At 38.2% G+C, this 22,257-nt stretch overlaps 1 protein-coding gene across 4 annotated transcripts in view; it reads right to left on the minus strand.

Annotated features, from left to right (window-relative positions):
* Positions 1-1,197: 1,197 nt before the first annotated feature.
* Positions 1,198-22,257, minus strand: part of LOC132832356 (palmitoyltransferase ZDHHC3) — a 34,429-nt gene continuing 13,369 nt past the window's right edge. For 2 of the 4 annotated variants that reach the window (XM_060850298.1, XM_060850297.1), the window contains exons 5-7: positions 21,611-21,692; positions 18,699-18,829; positions 1,198-2,311 (exon numbers count right to left, since the gene is read on the minus strand). In XM_060850298.1, the coding sequence (XP_060706281.1) occupies positions 2,108-2,311; positions 18,699-18,829; positions 21,611-21,692 (417 nt within the window). In that variant the 3' untranslated portion in view covers positions 1,198-2,107. Of the gene's footprint in view, positions 2,312-11,624; positions 13,823-14,339; positions 14,439-18,698; positions 18,830-21,610; positions 21,693-22,257 lie in introns of those variants that run through there. The other 2 variants (XM_060850299.1, XM_060850300.1) reach the window with 2 other exon arrangements.

A 22,257-nucleotide genomic window follows, 5' to 3' on the forward strand; every position in this document is an offset into this window, starting at 1 on the left:
GGACTGCACAAAACACTACATAGGACAAACAGAAGACTGCTAACGATCCGCATCCATGAACACCAACTAGCCACGAAATGACACGACCAGCTATCCTTAGTAGCCACACATGCAGATGACAAGCAACATGAATTCGACTGGGACAACACTATAATTAAGAGGACAAGCCAAACCGAGAACAGCCAGGGAATTCCTAGAGGCATGGCACTCATCCACAGATTCAATCAATAAGCACATCGACCGGGACCCAATATACCGACAACTGCAACGGACAGCTGGAACTGACAACCGGAAGCGGAAGATTCAAACCACTACAAATGCCAGAGGAAAGATCACAGAAGCACTTCACAGGAGGCTCCCAAGCACTGAGGATGTCACCTAGACAGGGGACGAAACGTCTGCAACACAAATTCCCAGCTCGGCGAACAGAACCACAACAACTGGTATTTGTGCTAAGCTATAGATTGACAATAAAACCTTTGTAAATCTCTGAAAGTCTTATGCTGCCTAATTCAGCATATGAATATTGGTCTACGAAACGAGCACAAATAAGTCATTCCATAAAAGTGTTCATTCTGAGTTACAATTCTAGGTTCACATTCCATGTGAAGGAACATTAGAAAAAGGAGCAGAAACAGGCTGTTTGGCTCTCCTGAGCTACTTTGCCATGTTAGTCTTACATTCTGTTCATAGGATGCAAAATACCTAGAAGCTAAAGTTAACAGGGCACATAGGCATTGTGAATTAGTTTGTATTAAAATGTATATAAAGAGGAGCCAGGAAGGCCCGTGTCTAGACCTACTTGTTCCAGAAGTATGTAAGGGCACCTCTGAACAGGTTGATTAGAAAATATCTATAAAGAAGAGTTTGCCAGAAGAGGGTGGGAGTGTACTTGATTGGAGAAGCAAACTCTGTGTGAAGAAATAAAGAAGCTCTAAGTGTCTTGATCTCTGTATGTGCTTTACAAATATGCTCAAGGAATTCTCTAACATTTCATGCAGTAAAATTCCATCTTAATTCCAAGCACTGATTCCCAAAAGGTTTATCCTTGAACTTTGCCTGAACAAATGCACTGACCAAATTGTTTCTTAAAAAAAAGTTTAATTTATACAAGGTGCAGACATATTTCTGAGTTACACAAAACATAAAGCCGCATAAGGTCCACTTTATAATTGTGTTACAAAGATGAAACACTTTAGATTGGTTCCAGATGTAGATGTCTACTTAAGATGTTGAGTAATGTAACAAAATGGGAGATTTTGGTTCTGTTTGGTTTAAAATATTTTTCTAGCAAAAATGTTTAATGGTGTTTTGTCCTTAGCCATTGATATTTTAAAAAACTTTTACTGTACGTAAACTCAAAGTGTCATCCTTTGATAAGGTTATAGTTCAAATTTCTCTTTAAATCATTATAGGACAAATTTTAAGCTTCACTGCTAGATTCCTGGAGCCATTTATACATAAGATAAAGGGAACCACAAAATCTCACACGTAATGTTGGTACAAATCCATTATCTACTAGGCATGAACACTTTTAAAGTAGCAATGATTTAAGTTTTGCAAAAATATTTCTCAGAAAATGACTTTGTCCTGCTTGGGCCTGTAACACTGGATGGAGTTTCGGCACACAGGCCTTAATAATTCAGCAAAGGGTCTAGGCTTGAGCAATTATGCTCAGGAGCCCACAGCTGGTTGTTTTACAGAGGGATAGTGTTGATCTTGGAAGTTATTTGCCTGGCAGTCCTCTCCAAGCTCCACGCCATAAGAGTAGAAAATGCAGATCCAAACGATACTTTTATAATACTTTGAAGCATTTGTAACTCAACAGCTTCCAAAGTTACTTTTCATCCACACCCCATGTACGTTTGCTTTGTTTCAGAAGCACAGGAAATTATGTTAACAAAAACACTAATAATACTAAAGCATGATGCCCAGTGATGCACAATGCATTTCTCATTAGTTGTCAGTACGTGGGTCACTCCACTGCGATCTGTCAGTGGTCCAGTGAGCAACTTTGTTTTTAAAACTGTCCAGCAAAGTGGAGAAAAAAAACTTTCATCCTATTAAAACGGATTTTATCAAGTATTTAAATAATGACTTAGTGTTGTTACTCAGTTAATGCTTCTGTGACATCTTCCTTAGTCATTTCTAAGTCATCTGTATTAACCGCTTTGCCCTTCCTCTTGCAATGAAGACCAGAGAAAGGGTTGAACCATCCCAAGGAGAAGTTTCCATCAAACGCTGCCTTCATTCCTTCCCATCCCAATTTCTTCTCCCAGGTGGGTGTTTCATTTTTGAGACGCTCTATGCCCTAGAAACAATTATGACAACAAAATATAATGGCTGCAGTGAAATCAGTTTGATGTCAAATATATCCATCAGAACATAATTCGGGGCTTCTCAGGACACTTGCAGGAATGCCAAATTTCAAATGGAGCAATAATTTATATTGCATGAGAAAAGAAGTGCTGATTGCTTTCATCCAGTATAAATTGTTATTGATGTAAAGCTGTGACAGCATGCCTTTTCTTTCAGCAAAATGCAAGTTCTGTATTGCATAGTGATTGTAAATTGTAGCAAAAGTCCTTCAGAAAGATAATATATGGTAACCTATTATTAATGCTTTCTTCAACTGAAGACCCTTTGGAAATGTTTTAAAAGCTCCTCAGCAGGCATTTTATTGTGCTTATGTGTCTTATTATACAAATACACATAGCTCTAAGTTAAACATATCATTTAGTAAGAAAGTTCACAGATGTGGGCCACCAAATAAAGACAAGTGCACTCTCAGACAAACTAACTTTAGCAAATCGCATGGAGTGCTTAATTTAATGTAGGTCAGTTCAATATTGAAAAATTTGCAGAGTTGCATAAATAAGCATAAATGCTAATGGGAGCAATTTCTTTACAGAAATAATTACTGTACTAAAAATCGGTGGAGATTTGGATTAAAATTCCACAATGGCAATTGGAGGAGTTTAAAATCAGCTAATGAAATCTGAATTTATAAAGCTAGTCTCAGTAATGATAACAATGACAACTATCATCAACTGTTGTAAAAATCTGTCTTATTCCATCAGGGTAGAAAATCTGCTGTCCTTAACTAGTCTGGCCTCTGTCAGATCCACAGCAACAAGGTTGACTCTGAACTACCCCTTGAAATAGCTTAGCAAGACACCCAGTTCAAGGGCATTTGGGAATGGGCAACAAATGCTGGCCTTGCCTATATCCCAGGAGAGCATTTTTATTTTAACATGGCTTAAATGAGAGAAAAGTTGTGGTAATGATATTCTAACCTTAGGGTGAAATAAAACATTGATTCCTCTTACAATACTTTGTATATACAGTTCATAGCTGCATCCCTACTTTAATATCTGATAAAAATAATAACCAGTTTGCTTGTTATTCCTAGATGATGTACTTGGGGCACTTCTCCAGTCCACTGAATAATTATTCCTTTCTCAAATATCTAAGACTTGGATAGGTTTATGCATTAAAACCATCAGGAGTCAATTATACCCCATGAACTTAAAAGCTGAGAGGCAGAAAGCTCCAATTCCATCAAGGAAAAGGTGAATAACCCAGCTCCAGAGGACAAGCAACATTTAGTTAAATGAAGCACATGGATATTTCACATAGAACATATACCTGGATTAAGGGTCAGATATCAGTAAAGATTTTGTGCAGATACCAAGACTACTCTCATGATAGGCTGCAGCGTTAAAAGACAAGGAAAAAAAAAGTCAAAGTTAGTCAAAGAGGAAGAAAAAGGTGAAAAACAGATTTATTCAATCAGACTGAAACTATGAAAATGATGGTTAGATGTTGTGTTGATGTTAATGATTATAAAAAATTAGCAGTAAATCTGTTAGACTGATGCAGTAGTTCCTCTTTATCAGTGTGATCAACAGCTCACCTGAAGGCTGCTCCTTTCACTATCTCAAACATTACACATTTTCACCTCACTTGCACTGGAAAAGTCTTCATTCATCTGTTGGTACACGTGTCATAGAAGTATTCCATAGTTTCCCCCAAAGAGATGGAATTTTTTAAACTCACCTAACTCATCAATTTGTTGACATAAATCAGCTTCTCGAAGTGCCCTCTCAGCTACAGAACAATTCCTAACACTCTTGTCTCAGAGAGAGATGGGTGTGGTTTCAAGTCCAACTCCAGGACTATAGTACAAAGATGGTGTTCTGAGAGAGTGCCAACTTTTGGATGAGATGTTAAATACACACCCATCTGCTCTCTCAGGTGAATGTAAAAGATTCTATGGTGTAAACTTGAAGAAGGAAAAGGAAGTTGGCCCCAGTGTGCTGGTCAAGACTTATCCCTCAGTCAATGTCACATTACAGCTAATCTGGACATTTTAAAACTGCTCAATGTGATCACTTACTGGGTGTAAATTGGTTTGAAGTTTTAACAATGACGATGCTTCAAAATTGCTTTGAAAAACACTATGGTTGTGAAAGATGCTATATGCATATAACACTCTCTTTTTCAGTCCATTGTTTACACTGTGTAAAAAAAAAATTCACTCTACTTCCAAGTGGATGGGTCTGGCCCTATGTAGTATCTGTGACTATCATAAATATCCTACTGATTACCTTGCATTTATCCTTCAGAATTTTGAATAATTTTGCAAGATCAGCTCCAGCATAAAATGATTAGTTTCTACAACTTCGCACTACACACTGATGGCCAATACAAGTTGTAAATATGCATGACACAACCCAAGGGTTGTCTCAAATAGAAGTAAACAGAGAAATAGATATCAAGTCTTTGGTGGGAGGAATAAGGAAGTAGAATTGAAGGCCTGTTGCAGAGTGAGATTTTGAGGCTTTTCAAGCAAGAAAAGCAGGGGGATAGAAGGAGAAATGGGGACAAGAAATCTGCCACCATTGTGCAGTGGTAGGGAAGACATAAGGCCAGAGGAGATTGTAGAAAAAAATGTGGCTAACGGGGATCTGTGGGATGGGCCAGAAGAGGGTAGTGAAATTATCAAATCTAGAAAAGTGTGGAAAAAGTGGATGGGAATAGGTGATTCGATATAGACATGGTGTTTAAAGTTCAGTTAAACAGATCCCCAATGCTTTACAGTCCAGAGCAATTGGTCAGGAAATGTGGTGTAAGTAATGGCTTTAGAGTTCATAGTGAGAATGATAAGGTCTTCTGCTATCCTAGGTTGAAAATAGGAAGACATTGCTGCGGGAGAAGCAAGGGAGTTGAAAGGGGACAGGAAGAGTCCCAGAAATGAATCATTATTGATGATCTCAGCTGAGACATCCTTCAACAGCATGAACCTTGAATGGAAACAGGCCTCTAATACCCTTTCACTCCAACTAGGGACTTTTTGAAGAGTCTATTTGCTGTTAAATTATGAACTATCTCAAGGTTCTCTTACTAGTTCTGGGAATGAGGAAACAGGGAAATGAGGAGGAGGCCACTTAGCTCATGAAGTCTCCTTTACCATTCAATAAGATAATGGTTTAAATTTGACATCAATTTCAACTTCCTAGCCCCATGTACCATGATTAGTTTAGTGTGCAAAATTTATCAATCTCAATCTTGAACATACTGAAAGACTGACCGTCTACAGCTCTCTGGGGTAAAGTGAAAGTTGCATGGTCGTACCAGACCATGGGGTTGCTTTCTCATTAGAGAGACACGACTGGTAGTGTCATAACCTGAGGGTCACCATGCCTCAGTTTAGGAGAGAGGTAAGCCCAGATGGTGCAGGAATGAACCCATGCTGTTGATGTCACTCTGCATCATAAACCAGCCATCCGGCAACTGATTAGGGAACACCTGAGATTCACAACCCTGAGTGAAGATATTTCTCATTTCAGTGCTAACTGGGAGCCCTTCCTTATCTCCAGGAGAGGAAATAGCATCTCAACATCTAGCACTCTACAAATTTTATACATTCCAAGCAGATCAGCTCTCATTCTGTGAAACTCTGGGGAATATACTCCTACTCTTCTCAACCTTTCTTCACCACAGGAACAGCTGTCTCAGGCCAGGCATCAGTTAATCTTCACTGCAAATACTCAGTATCAAGTATATCCTTTCTTAGGTAGAGCTGACAAAATTGTACAATGGGCATTGTACATGCTCTGGGAGCAAATGGACTGCTCCTAATCCATATGTTTGTATATATGCACACACTATAGATGTAGTCTGACCAAAGCCGGTAAAATTGCAGTCAGGCTCCTTACTGTTATATCCAAATCCCCCTTGCAATAATGACCAACATGTCAGTTACCTTGCTAATTGTTTACCACAATTGTAGGAGCAGTGGCAGCCATTTGGTCCAAAAGTTCTGTTCCAGCATTCAGTGAGATTATGGCTGATCTGATTACCCTCAACTGTCTATGCTTTGTGTACAGGATACATAAACCTCAAAATATTTACTAGTCTCTCTCTCACCCGTTAAAAAGATAGTGTTTTTCCATTCTTTCCACCTAAGCGGATGATTTCTAATAATAAAAGCAAAATACTGCAGATTCTGGAAATCTGAAATAAAAAAAAAGTACTGGAGAAACTCAGCAGGCCTGACAGCATCTATGGAGAGAAGCAGAGTTAACATTTTGAGTCCACTGTGATTCTTATGAAGATCTTGCTCAGTTGCTACTAATGATAATTTTCTATTTCTGCACTTGCTACATCATTTTCCCCATTTTTGCCGAATTGCCTAATTAGTCTAAATCCCTTTGCAGCCTCTACATCCTCCTCCTCGCTCACCTAGACACAATATATGCACGGAAGTCTCAACATTTAACCCACTGCTTCTCCTTCTATCCTGCCCAAATGGGGAGAAAGACAATCCAACACGTACTGCCTACAATAACAGCGATCCATGAACTCAGATGACACAATACAAAAGATATTTGTGCAACACAAAGTTTCTTTGGTGCAATGCAGTGAAATAAACTTGCCAGATTTGCCTCTAATTGCTTGTCCTTAAGACCCAATTTAAAATAGAGTGCCCTCTTAGAGATACAAAATGAAAAGTTGGGCTTGTTGGGGCAGAATGCTGATAATAAAAACCCTACAATAAAAGATGATAAATCTGCAACAACAGGTGAAAATTTTACACTTTCGGTAAAACCCACTAAAGCAGTTTCTTTTCTATATAAACCAATCACTGGATAAGGCAACTACTAATATAAAAAGGGAGTCAGATACAATAAGAAATCTTTAACAGATATTAAGATATAGCTACAAAAATGAAAACTATAAGTTACAAGAATCCACAACACGGATAAATTGAGAGGTGATAATAACGTCCAAGATACTTTCTTCCATTTTTAAAATTCATGCCACATTTACCTTATGTAACATTTTAGGTATGTACCATTCCATGTGGTTTCATGAAATATTTAATATAATTTTAGTTTTCGCTGGTTAATTAATTTACGATGACCACTGATCCCGTTAGCAAGCAATGAAGTCAGCTTCAGCATTTCCCTTATCCAAAGTAATTCTAACATACCCCAATGAAAATGTAGGAGATTGTGACACATTGCAGACGGCTCACAGCAGAGAGCAAGATTTGCCATTCCCTCCAATCTTAAACACTTCCAGAAATTCTAAAATGGACCCTTGTTGTGAAGAGAGTCCACATAGCTTAACGTGTATCTTAACTAATTCCCTGGCCTCCAATTTTTCACTCAAAGTGGGTATGCACTGTCCTGAATTAATTCTAGAATAGCCAGCCATTCTTTGTTACCAGGCATGTGTTTTGCTGGGTAGTCAAAGATACAACAGGAAAGCGAAACATAATCCTGTTCTCACTTCCAGCAATGATCTTGAAATAGTGATCAAAAGTTTAAAACCTTGCTGAATGTGCTAGTTAAATCAGGGTGTTCCTGTTTATAAGTCACTGAAAGCTAAAATGCAGCAAGATACTAGGAAGGCAAGTTGGGATATTGACTATTACTGCAAAATGTCTTGCTTCACTTTTATAGAACATGGGTGAGATCTCACATTAAAACTTAATTCAGCCTCTTTACCAAAAGACTTATAGAGTGAGAAAAGCAGAAGTTCACCAGGATAATTCCTAGGATGAAGTGACTGTCCTTTGAGGGGAGGTAGGACCTGTATTCTCTAGGGTTTAGGTGAGATGATCCAATTTAAATGAACAAAATTCTTGAAGAGATAAACAGGGTAGATGGGAATGCATTTAGGGCTGAGGAGAGCAGGAATTTCTTCATTGAGGGTGTTGAATCTTTGGAACTCTCTACGCTAGATGTTTGTGGAAGCTCAAATCACTATATTCAAGACAAAGTTTGATAGATTTCTAGATACTAATGATTTTAATAGATGAGTACAGTGTAGATGATCAGCCACAATCTAGTGGCATGGTGGAGCGGGCTTGAGGGGCCGAATAGCCTACCCTGTTCCTATGATCTAGGAATACGGAGGAGGTTTGTACAGCATTGCTTGAACATTTACTCAGTTGCCTCCCTAAACTATGACTAGTACTAGGCTCTCAATAGAAACCTATAGTTCTGTTATGAAGATGTGGGTGTACTGTATCTTTAAGAGGGTTAAAAAGCTAGCTTGGTGACAGCACCAAGTATTCTCAAATAGATACAATGTAACATGTGGTTCAGCTACTAGGGTAGCTGGTTGCCTGGAAACAACAAAACAGATTTGAATTAGGTAAAACAGTTTAAATTATATCCTGAAAAATACCAAACTCCAATTCAGTTTGAATTTAGTACATTGACAATCTTAAAAGCCAATGACACAATCTGATGCTTTGGGGGTATAAGACTTGGGAAAATTGAACAGTTAAGAGGAGAACTGTGAAGCCACTAGCAAGTAAAAGACTGCCCAAAAAAATAGCTCTCTTGGAGGTACCTTATCAATCAGCAACCTGAAGCAGAATCCCCAAGAAGATTACCAAAATACAGAAAAGATGTGAAAGCTGCCTGGTTTTGACATAAGTAGTTTTATTTTATAAATTGTAATTGGGAGTTTTATTGGACTAGAAGAGAAGATAAAAAGATAGGTTAGAGGAAGAGGTTGTAAACAATTGTTACATAATTATTTTGTTATACTTTAAGAAATAGTTAATTTTTATTTCAACTAGTTCTTGGCCTATTGAACTTTCAGATTACTGCACGGGATAAATAGTGTTGCCGGTTTAAATTAAGCAGGAGAGTATACCCCATATTGTAACAGTTCAAACAAGTCACAAATGCAAAAAATGATAATTAAAATTGCATTAAAGCAGTTGTTTGCAAAGTGGTTAAGGAACTGTCAGTTTCCTTGTATTGCAAAGTGAAATTTTAACAAAATAGAAATACAAGTTTGTAATAAACTTGTGTTTCAGGCATTGGCTCATACAGATCAGCATCACCAAGAGCAAACTGTTGCGAAGTCAGCTAATGCAAGGTTAGACCAAGATGTGACGGTGCAGACAAGAGTTGTATTTCATTGCCAGAAGTACTATTTGAGATTGCTGTGGAACCATTTCCTGGTCGTCCTTCCTCACCCTAAAAAAAAATCACAGGGCATTTACCTTGGAAGGTATTAATGGAGGTCTCATGCTATTAAATAAAACCCTTTGTTAAAAGGCAGACCTCTATACAGCCTGAGTGAACAGGTTATGGAATATTGGTTGAAAATAACAAGCTATAGCTATCTTAACACAAGCCAAATGCAGTGCAAGTGAACAGATACAGACACTCGATACAGGTGTCAAAAATAATGCTGCAGTCAACCAGAACAAGGCAGCTAATGTTGAATTAACTGCATTCCTTTGGACAATGGCTATTGTTAAAAATTGCATGACTAAGGAGCATCCAAGTTTACAATGGTTAAGCAAAAGGCTCTTGTAAGCACATTGGCAGTGTTCCTACCTCTAAGGCAAGAGGCCGAGATTGAAGTCTCACCTGTTCCACAGGTGTATCTAATCAGCCTGTCAAGACATTATAAAATATGAGAGTTAAGCAGGGTTGCCAGAGTTACAGGAAGGGAAAAGTAGTGAACAGAGTGACCTTGTGGAGGTGAGACCTGCTGGTTATACTGGGAAATTCCAATTGAATAATAGTGGTGGTTCCAAACATATTTTGTGACTAAAAATAGATTGTAGGAAAGTACTAAAAAGTGAATAGAATGGTGAAAGGTGATTTTGGTTAAACTGAAGACAGCAGAATCCACAATTTTTCATCTCCCAGGCTGGCAAGTGTTGTTAATGTGGATGTATTTTGCTTGTGTTTAATATGATTGCCAAATCAATATAAAATAATGGACAAAAAGAAACGACTTATTGACTATTAACAATGAGATGTTTTGGACCCATCATTTAGTAAGTTTAGCCAGAGCAGTTCGTGTAGCAAAGATGAGCCTTGCTCACCCAAAGTCAAAAAATCCTGAGTAAATGAAGGATAAGGTACTTGGTGTTTAATTAGGTCAGTTGCATAGTGGTGATTGAACAATCTTCAGTGAAAAATGTAAACCTTTATGATTTTCACTAGTTTCCTAGCTTGTCATTTCAGCTACACCCAACTCTATACCAAACAGATTAATCTCAATTCCTGTATCTGAAATAACCCTAAAATCCAAAGATACTTTGTTTTGTTCCTTTAGTACTGTTAGCCATGCAGATCAGTAAACATCAGCTAAAGCCAAACACTACACAAATTATTTGTAAAATGTTTTATTTATTCAGTAATAGCACCCAACTCTCACAGTATTCAGATTGCATCTGAAGCAAACAATTAGACAAACACAAAAATCCCAAGCCCCATGTTAAATGTATTCTTCAGATGTAGTTTCGTTTTCTCCCAAATACACAGAGGTCACAAGATTCAGAAATAATGATCTAATTGCATTTTTGGCAATGCTGTTATATAACAAAACATTTAAATCAGTTTTATATTATTTCTGCAAAGCAAATTCAATTGGCAGCTTTAATGCAAGACTAAAACCTCGAATTCTGTTGACTTGATTTTAAGTAATGCCTCTGATGGCCTACCAAGTAATACACGAATATTCATTTTCTGGATTCCAGCATTGCAGGAGATGTCTTCTTTTCACAGCAATTTTAAATTTTTTTTAAACAAAAGCTCAATTTGTTTAGTTAAGTTCTATTCCCACAAAGTTACAATCCAATTTTAGAGCTGCTCAACTCCTAAAAGCAACCAACATCTTGGGTCTTGAATTTTAAAAAACTCAAATGTGCATGTGCATTAATTCAAATCTTCTTGCATTTGTTAGAAGACAATATCCCCAAAATCCCACGATATACAAAGACAATAACGATGATATTTATTGAGGTACTCCTCTAATTCTGGCCAGTTTTAAAACAAAAAACTTCATACTAGCAGTCCTCAAACTACAGTCTACTACTTTTATGAGGTATACATATGCTAGGGTACAATAGTTCATGTACTACCTGCCCTGACAGAACCTTCAGCAAGTAACAGTTTTTAAAATGGGTCTAGAGAGTGCATCACTACACTATCCAATGTACGGACTACATTGCAGTGCTCAACGAAAAGAAAAAACAGGATTTTCCGGTTTTCTACTCTGGGAGCTTCAGAAACCACCATGGCTGAGACTGACCAACACTTAACTGGAGTTTCAGTAAGGGGGGGGGGGGGGGGGGGGGGGGGGTCTTCAATACATTTAGACACAGCCATTGGATTGAGCTGATGGAGATTCAAAGATGCAATTTAAATCTTTTTTGTGGCCATTTTGTATCTACCCATGCATAATGTCTATAAACTTGACTAAATGCATCAAGAATTAACAACTTCAAAATAAACATTCTGTGGATGCAAATAATTAAAAGACAAAACAATCTTGTGAACAAAATTTGATCTAGCCCTAACATTAGCCTATTCTGAATAAAGCCCTCTGTTTATGGCACCAATAGATTGTGAACATGGGAGCATTGCCACAGGATGGCTATAAAAACTTGCTGTTTGGCAGAGTTGGTCAGGAACAAAGTCAAGACCAAGCCCTAGGAATCACTTCACTTCAATCCCAGTTCTCAGATCTGAATACTAGAGCTTTTTAAGTTGTACTTGTGGACTGATATGACAAGAAGCAATGTTTTCATAACATTAGCACATCATGGACACTGATTCAATTTAAGCTGTAAAAAGACAAATCTATAGATTCTTGTTGGGTAAGGTACATGAATGGTGGGACAGTCCTGAGCAACTGATTTGCCTATTCCTGTTCCAATTTAAGGAAAGAAATGACAGCTTGGAAAAACATTGAAAAAAAATCCACAACAATGTTTAAAAATAAATGAGGTAATAGACGGAATTTTTCTTTTAAAAAGATTTTTTAAAAATGTCATGCTTTTAAATGTAACTTCTGAACGTGTATAAAAAAGCCATTTTGCCTACAGTATTTGGAAGACTGAATTTACTCTGCCTGCTGAAAACTGCAAATATTAGGGATGAATAAATTTATACAGGACAACATCAAGCAATAATAGTTTAACATTATGGACAAACTTGTAGGATTAATAGCTAAAGTTCTTAGCATATTCATTGTTATGTTGACTTAACATGCTAAGGACAAGGAAAATGGAGATGGGTCAGACCAAGAGTTATAAAAACTAACATCCGAGAAAAGTCATTTTAAAAGATGCAAAAGAAATTGTATCATGTTGACGGTCCAAATAACAATGATTTTGGCACATCAGAAAACTGGATGGCCACATAAAATTAGATGAAATCCCTTGTCACAAACGTGTACACCATGAAAAGAAGTGGAGGAAGAGCAATGTCATCAGGTGTGAACCAATATCAGTGTGTACACCATTGCATTAAAGGCTCTTTCCACAACCTTGATTAACAATCTTCATTTTACAGGATTTGTTTAGTAATGGTCCTTTTAAAAGGCCAAGTGATTTCCTAACAACAAGGAGGGTCATCTGCTTCTTTGGTATAACGCAGATCGCACAAGAAGACTAACACTGAGGGGGCAAGGCCAGAGCACACCACTCTCCCACTATGTATCAAGTGAACCAGAGTGTAAATTGTTCACACAAGAGCAAAAACAGGACAGAGTAAGATCAGGAAGTCAGCATTTTGAAGGTTACAAAGTAGGGACAGAAAATTTAAGCAAGCAGTTTCATCTCATCTGTGATTAGCATTTGCACACCTTAGCAACACCCCATAGCACTCAATAATTACTGTAATACCAGGTTAATAAAGGCAGCTTATAATTCAGAACTGTAATTGTTACAGAACGTTTAGGTATAAATCAATAAAGGCAAATCAAGTCTAAAGAATTAATCCAGACCCTATTATATATCCTGAAGTTTCAGAAGGATGCCTGATCCTTAACAGTACTTTCAATCACTTGATTTACTTCAGTTTCCTTTATTTCAATTTTACAGCTCAAACTGCAGACTTTAGAAGCCTGCTTGTATCATACAATATCCCAGTGTCGAAGAAAAGGAAGTGAGACATTTTACTGTCTTATTATTTTCATGGATCAAAGACTGCTGGAATAAAGTCGAACCATGGCGTGCACCTTTTTCATCATCCATGCTTCTAAAAAAACACTTGGATCAGGAAGGATACAGTCGCTTGTAAATAACTTATATAGTAAGTTATGACTGGTACTTGTGAAAATAGTTATTAAGTAACCAGTTTGAATTGGATTGCTGGCCTAGGATGACTCAGACCACATACTGGTACGGGTCTACCTTCCCTTGATCTGGAGTTGCGAATGGACTGAGCCATTCTATTGAAAATGGATGACCGAACACAGCTTTCATATTCATCCATTTTGTTTTTTTAGCCCATCTTCTCTCTTCCTTTTTCAACTGCTCTATTCCCTGGAAACAGAAATAGAACAGCTTAAATCATGTAGGTAAGATCAGGGGGGGAAGAAGGACTTTTCTACCCACTACAAACAATACCAGAACATACAATCAGCAAAGGTCACTGACATTCAAGTCAACATCCAATTAAATTTTCAATCAGTTAAAAAACCCAAATACTTGTAGTTAAGCATATAATTTTCAATTCCCCCAACCTATTTACAAAGGGTGATCATCTCGCCTTCTAGTAAGTGGCTGCCCAAGTGATTGGTTTCCCAGTTTTTGGTCAATCTCATTTCAGAAACTGGGAACAGCAAGGTGTGTAGACTTCAAATTCTCCTCCCACCATTGTTCAGTAGGATTGCCTCTGCAGGTGGCCTACTTGGGACTTAGCCACTGACTAGCCAAGGGGAAATTAATAATGGTGCCCCAATGTTCTACCATGATGCAGTACAGCTGGGCACTGAGATGCTATGCCATCAATCCAACTGTTGATCACATTTTTAAACACATCTTTATAGGAGAAAATTTCAAATCAATAAAATCACTAATTAGAGCACACATGACACATCACAATATATAGAAAACTACATGAAAATGGTCGGTCATTCTTGGGCACAGTCTTCTTAAACTGCAACAGCAAGTACAAAGCACTTTAGCAAAATAACACTACAACATCAAATAGCCAACAGGTACACATTCAATACTTTGCATTTATAAGGTGCCTTTAACAAAAGAAAACATCCCCAGAGGCTTCTAAAGAACACGAAGTGACAAAATTTTACACTAGACTAAATAAGACGACATTTGGTCAGGTAATTAAATGGTTGGTCAAAGGAGGGTTTTCAGGGGGATGGGGGATGTGGTTTAGCAGAGAAGGGGAGGAGAAAGAGGGGAAGAGTCACTAACACAGGGAGAAAATAATGGAGTTTCAGACCCAGACAGATGAAAACATTTGTTATCATAGCTGATCTCCTCTGAGTCTCAACACCACTTTGTCTACTCCCCAAATTCCTTGAAACGATTTCTATTTAAAAATCTGTTTATCTCTTCAAAGTTACTCAATACCCATCATCCATTCGCCTCAGAGTTCCAAAGATTCATCGCCCTCAGCAAAGTAATTCTTCGTGTTTTAAATCTTCTACCCCTTATCCAAAAACTATGACCTCTCAGTAAAAAGATAAAATGACTGGCAGTGTGCATATATTTGACTTTCACTTGGCCATTCAACTCCTAAAAAATCATGGACTACTTATCTAACAATGACAGTTCCCCAGCTGTGTTTGGGCATGGAGTGCAGGATACAAACTGCTGTCCCAAGTGTTGCCATTACCCACCTCCTTTTTTCATTGTCCAGCCATTCATCTCCCTATAGGAGCACATATTAATGCAATTTCTTTCAGCATGACACAGGGGCAGCTAGTTCAGAGATATTTCAAATGGTCAACATTGCTGTAAGTTTGGTCAGATTTTCAACCAGGCACATATTTACAATCAAAGTCATAACAGCACGGAAACAGATCCTTCAGTCCAACTTGTCCATGTCAACCACATTTCCCAAAGTAAACTAGTTCCAATTGTCTGTGTTTGGTCCATTTCCTTCTAAACCTTTAATGAATAGGAAATGTCCAAATGTCTTTCAAATGTTGTAACTCTACCTGCATCTACCACTTCCTCTGGCAGCTCATTCCACATATGAGCCACCCCTCTGGTCCTTTTTAAAATCTTTCCCCCCTCAACATAAAAATATGCCTAGTTTGGAACACTCCCACCCTAGAGAAAAGACCTAGACTATTTACTTTATCAATGACCATGATTTTGTAAACGCCTATAAAAGGTCACTCCTCAACCTTCTACGCTCCAGTAGAAAGTCCCAGCCTATCCAGCCTCTCCTGAAAACTCAAACACTCCATTCCCAGTAACATCCTGGTAAATCTTTCTGCACCCTCTGCAATTTAATAATATTCTTCCTATAGCAGGGCAACTAGTACATCATACTTTAAAAGTGGCCTCAACAACAATTTCAACACGATAGCCGAACTCCAATATTCAGTGGTCTGAGCAACGAAGGCAAGCGTGCTAAACACCTTAACCATCCTGTCTACTTGTGACTTTTTTAGAAGAACTATGTACCTGATGAAGAAGCAGCGCTTCAAAAGCTAGTGCTTCCAAATAAACCTACTGGACTAAAACCTGATGTGTAATTTATAACTAATGGACCTGAACACTTAGATCTCTATTCAACAACACTATCTAGGGCCCTCCTATTAACAATGTAAGTTCTGCCCTTATTAATTTTACCAAAATACAATAGCTTGTATTTATCCAAATTAAACTCCATCTGCCACTCCTCAGCCCATTAATCCAATTGATCAAGATCCCTTTGTAATCTAAGATAACCTTGTTCACTGTACACTATTTTGGTGTCACCTGCACAATTACTAACCATGCCTCCTATATTCTCATCCAAATGGTTTACATAAATGACGAACAACAGTGGACCTAGCACTGTTCCCTTCAGAATACAGCTGGTCACAATCCTCCAGTCTGAAAAACTCTCCATCACCACCCCCTGTCACCTACCTTAAGTCAATTTTATCTTCAATTAGCAAGCTCTCCCTGAATCCAATGTGATCTAACTCAGTCTAAGATGTGAAAACTTGGCAAAAGGCTTAACTAAAGTTCATCACACGCGAGTATGCATTTATGCATTAGTTCTGGCATCTACAAACAACTCAAAGACAGACAAACTGCAAGAATAACTAAACCCAAAGCTTTAAACCCATTCCAAAACAATGAACCCCCACTTGCTTGCACTACTGGGCTAATCACCACTTTTTTTTTGAATGGAAAACACTGTGCACAAGGAGGGAATTGCACTTAGAAGAGAGATGGTTGCATTGAGAAGACAGATGGATTTGCTATTATAGTGCTCACCATGATGTTTGAGCCTTTATGTTCAGAAATCTGGAATTGCAAATCAGATTGATATACCCCATGGCCAATAAGGGGAAAAAAAATGGTCACTGCGAAAAATCTGCTTAGTTACCCTAAATTAATTGATCAACTTTGATTGGGACTCATTGGTGGTTATTTTTCATGAACAGATACATATTCAAATCCTTGGAATATAATAAAAATGATTGAACTAAAACAACATGCTACTGGGCTGTGCAGTGGGTAAGATTCAAACCTTTTCAGAACCTGGACACAAATCCTGGCCAGATCAATTAAATCAAAGACTCCTGTGTCTGTTGACCACAGACATGACAACACATTTGAGTAGTTTTAATTTAAGTGGCAATGGATCTAGAGCAGTCTGGGCTGATGGGCAAAAGCCCTTACCAATTACAGTGCAGCTGCTCCATGCAGCATCTTGAACAATGTGGTTGGCGCATGGCAAGAAGGCAACTCACTCTTGGGTCTGACCATACTTCCTGCTGCCTGGGAATTGTTATAACAGTAGACATACACAGCCCTCAGTTTGATAAACATAAACAACTCCGCCACAAGACTAACTGAAAAATGCAACCATTCAGACACCAATTTTGCATGGGTCGTCTCTCATGACAATGATTTGAATGCTGGGATTTTGACATTCATTTCAAGCAAAATAAATGATGGATACTGCCTGAACAATCACTTTCTTGGAAGTTGGTGCTGACTAATTAGTTTATATGCATCACTACTGTTAGCATTTAATCATGAGTTCAAATCTACAACCCTGATGAAAGCAGCAGCATCTATTTTTAAATTTTGGCCAATTTGTTGGGAACACAACAGTAAGAGAAAATCCAAATTTAAATTTACTTGTGTGTCACCAAGAATCATTTTGTTGAACATTGAAACAGTCACCAAGTGAAACTTTAAACAAAAATTGCAGCCCACATCAAGGCATGCTTGTAACCCCATGTCTGACTACAATAAGTTTACAAACTATAAGTATAATCGTAACAGACTAATGGAAGTCTTAAACTAACTGCATTCCCTGGTCAAAAGCTAACTGTGGTGGTGGTGGTAGTGCTCTATGGTTCACAGAAGGTTTGAGTTGCTTGGAGAACATGTACTTTCACATGTCTGTTGTAGCCTAGGAATATGGATATTGTCAGAAGTGACGGTTAGAGGCTCCAACATCGCATGGCTGATCAGGAATCCCTCCCAGTCTTACAGGGGTGGGATTTGAGAAAGAAACAAAAGGCTGCTTTCCAGTCACTCTCACCATAAAAAGGGTCACATTCAGCTGCAATACTCGTTTCTCACATTGGATGGTCTCGGAGTTCACATGTAAAAGAAAAAATGGGCACTTGATCAAAATAGGAAGCTCTCCCAATATTGGTGAAACCATACTCATCATGAAAGCGGGAAAAGGGAGGACTTTGAAGCACGGTAGCTCAAGAGGAAGCTTGTTGCACCCTGATGCTTCCCATGTGATTTGAATCTGTAAGCAGATACAGAAACTTAAGAAGACCCATTCTCCAATTATTAAAAAGCCTCACATTGGCAAACGGAAACAATTTGAAGAGCAGGGAAGCATTCCCAAGCAAAACAGATTAATTAATCCATTTACCTCACTGCTGCTTGTACAGACTTTGATATGCACAAGGCGGCTGCAGGGATTTTCAAGAGGCATTAAGTGCCACGGCTGGTTTTTAGGCAAAAAATGCAAGTTTTTGTTTTAAAATTCCTTTTTTCCTTCCTCAGCTCATACACTACACTCCAGGTCTCACACTCTTCCAAGGAGAAAGCATTCCACTAGGTGCCTGCCCCTTAATAACAGTCTATGTATAATAAGCAAATGACTGGGTGGGTTGTTTCACTTATTCCTGGGACTTTAATAATATAAACAATGAATGCTTTTGACATGTATGGAGTGAAAACATTAAGTACTCACTGTTTCATCCGAACAGATGGAATGTACTTGGGTGCCAAACATGACGGCAGTGAAAATAAGGAACAGAAGACCCTCAAAGCACAGTAGAATGAGAAGTATCACTGTGGATGGTGGCGAGAATGAGCTGCATTCTAAGAAAACAGACAGAACAAACTCATGTCAAACACAAAGTACCACATATACCATTACAGGCCAACCACATGCTTCAGATGCAGTGCCATCTGCCAAAGCCCATCTTTGCCCAGCTCAAGGAAGACACTCAAATGAGAATGACAATTCTCAATGACTCCCTGAAGGTTTTCTTCAAGCAATGCAACATAGATGTCAACACACAAGGGACCCTCATTCAGAAGAAACCGATTGGAGGAACCTCCTACATGAGGGGAGCCATTTCTTTGAGAAACCCTGTCAGCAAGGGGAAGCATGATAAAGCAACTGGAGAAAGCAATCTCAAGGCCAAGGCCCAATTCCACCACCAGAAACACCTGCAAAATGTGTGGTTGGAGATGCGGCCCTAGCATCAGACCCATCAGCCACACAAGAACCCATGACACACACTAACTACATCATAGGCAATCATACTGGTTAACGAGTGACTGCTGATGACAAATGCATACAATCTGCATTCATTCACAGACTTGACTGAAAATAAATAAGTTCCATTTTAAGAAAGACCATATGAAAGTTTTATATGGTCGGGGAAAATATCGAATTATGAAGTATTGGTAGCATTTGGTTAATACTTTTAGAATACACATATCTGAAGACTTTATTGTTTTGAAAAATCACTTCTGCCTGTTGTAGAGGGACAAACTGTTCAGTGGATTTTAATTACCTTAACAGGCAAAACAACCAGAAATACTACAACATCAAATCAGAAGTAGCATTCTTAAATTAAACAGCAAAGCAGACATTTCAGTCCAATTTCTTGTTTTTCCAACAATCTCTTAACAAAAAAACAATGAAAGTTCAACAGCCAAACCATTAACATTCTTTTAACATTTCACAATGCCTTTTGGATCATGTTTAACAAATCTTCATTGAATGGGAGCACTATAAACAATTGCATGCCTGATGGCACAGCCACACCCCTGAGGGCAGGGGTTTCTGCTGGAAATACTCAGATGATCAGGCAGTATCTGTAAGCAGAGAGAGAAAGACAATTAGCATTTCAGCTCTGTGACCCATCCATTAAAATTAGAAGCCTCTATACAAGTAACAGATATTAAGCAGAGTGGCAGGGAAAGGGTAAAGCAGGTAAAATAGGGCAACTATGAACAAAAGAGAACATCTGCCAATAAGGTAGAAGGCAGGGTTAAATGACAAAAGGGATGCTATCGCATGACAATAGATGTGGTACTCAAACAGCAGCAACAGATGGGCTATACAGTTAAATCAGAATCATTGCGGCCATGTCAGAAAAGAGATCTGGGAAGGGGGTGCACTGATTTCCACTCAACCTCCATTCTCTTTCAAACAGATGTCTCAAAGAGGACGGCATACTTTGCAAAAACAGAAAACAAGAGAATCAACAAATGAAAATGGAACAGGTGGTTAATGCTTCAGACTAAAGATTTACCCATGAACAGATCTACACTATTATCAAACTTTTCTATATATACATAAACATATTTTCTTTGGAATGGATGAGTCTCAATTAATATATCATACTTAAATTGAGCACTAACGTACAGCCATATTTACATTGCAAAATAAAAATGACAATTAAGATAGAGGATACTGCCAGCTATGAAATGAGAGAGTACTTCCCTTGCCCACTGTCCCCTCACTGGTACCACCCCACCACCGGCGTTTCAGTCTGCAGAGTGTAGTAAAACCCCAACCTGGACCAATCTGATAACTGAAAATCATCCTATCTTGGCTGCATACAAGGCTGAATCAGAAGCAGCTTAAGTCTCCTGTGTAAGCTTTACACAGATATTATAATTTATGCCAGGGTGCAGGGGATAACCTATATAATTTTTCATTAGAATCGGTATAGCCCATTGAGTCTACCCTAACCATTCAAACAGCATCCCACCCAAACTTAACCCCCTATCCTTTCCATGCAAGCCCACATTTCCCATGGCCAATCCACCTAACCTACACATCTTTGGACAGAAAGGAAACTGGAACATCTTGAGGAAACCCATGGAGAGACAGGGAGAATATGCTAACTTCACATGGACAGTCATCCAAGGCAGGAATCGAACTCAGGTCCCTGTGCTGTGAGGCAGCAATGCTTATCAATGAGTCACTATGCCAGTCATAAAAATATACTGTGTATACTCGTGTTTAGGTCGAATTTTGAAGACAGCTTTTTAAAACTGAAACTAGGGGGTCAACTAATACAGGGACACAAGTTTTGAGGAGCTAAAATTCATGCTGCACTTTTTAACAATATTAACTTTTGGATGTATGGTGAACAAAGCGTGATAAGTACTGATAGACTTAGTACCTGTCTAAATGAATGAATGAAATCAATCAAAATGTGCTGTAGTAAACCAAGTGTGCTAAGTAGAGTTACGAATGAATGAATAGAGATGCAATATCGTAAACAAAGAGTAATGAATAGTGTTACCGGTATGAACGAATGCAATTTAATGCAATATATTAGGGTTGACTTTTATGCAAGGTATGGAAAATACAAGATTTTTTGGCCAGAAATAAAGGGGTCAACTTATACATGTGCTCAATCTGTACACAAGTATATGTGACATATAAAATATGGTTCTTTACTTGCCCTTTTCCCAATTACAAACACCCTATGTTTCAACATAAAATTATGTCAGAGTAGGAAGGCACAAATTATAATTTTTTTTTAACCAAATGATCCTTGGTGGGCATCTTTGTGTTCATTAAGTTAAATTTAATTTACAAAAACAGAATTGAAGTTTCTGAATGATACTTACTTGTCCACTCTTCTTCAAAGCAATACAGAAAGTGAAAGCAAACCATGATAAGGGCATGTAGTGATATCAAAGCTATGTACATCTGAAATAAAGAACAAGACTTTTTCAGTAATTCAGTTCAATTTGAATTACAACTAAAAGTTAAATCACACACACACACACACACACAGCCCCTTCCACTCACCCAGATTAATTTCCAAATATTAGGTTAGAACCACCTCTTCCTTTTTACATTAAAACTATTGGCTAATAGTTCTCCCAGATGTAATTTAAGAATTTTATTTCCTCCTTACATTGGAAACCACAACTACTGAAGTTAACAAATGGGTGGTTAGAATCTCCTACCCATTCTTAGTCTTCGACTTGTGAAAGGTGATTACATATTACATTTTATCCAGGAGAAATTGCTCAGCATGTCCAATTGGTTTATACACTAGTGAAGTGATACTATTCAGAGGATGGGACTTGCAGTATATGGATGCCCTAGCTAATACAATGAGAACTGCTGGGATCTTGTATGTCAGCGTACAGAGCAGTAGTCTCACTGCACACTCTTATGAAGCAAGCAGTGCAGAATGTTCCATTGTAGTTAACATGTGGAGTAAAATACATACATTGCACATTTGATTGCCTAAATATTATATTCA

Source organism: Hemiscyllium ocellatum, chromosome 34 (genome assembly GCF_020745735.1).
Source record: "Hemiscyllium ocellatum isolate sHemOce1 chromosome 34, sHemOce1.pat.X.cur, whole genome shotgun sequence".
Taxonomy (NCBI): domain Eukaryota; kingdom Metazoa; phylum Chordata; class Chondrichthyes; order Orectolobiformes; family Hemiscylliidae; genus Hemiscyllium; species Hemiscyllium ocellatum.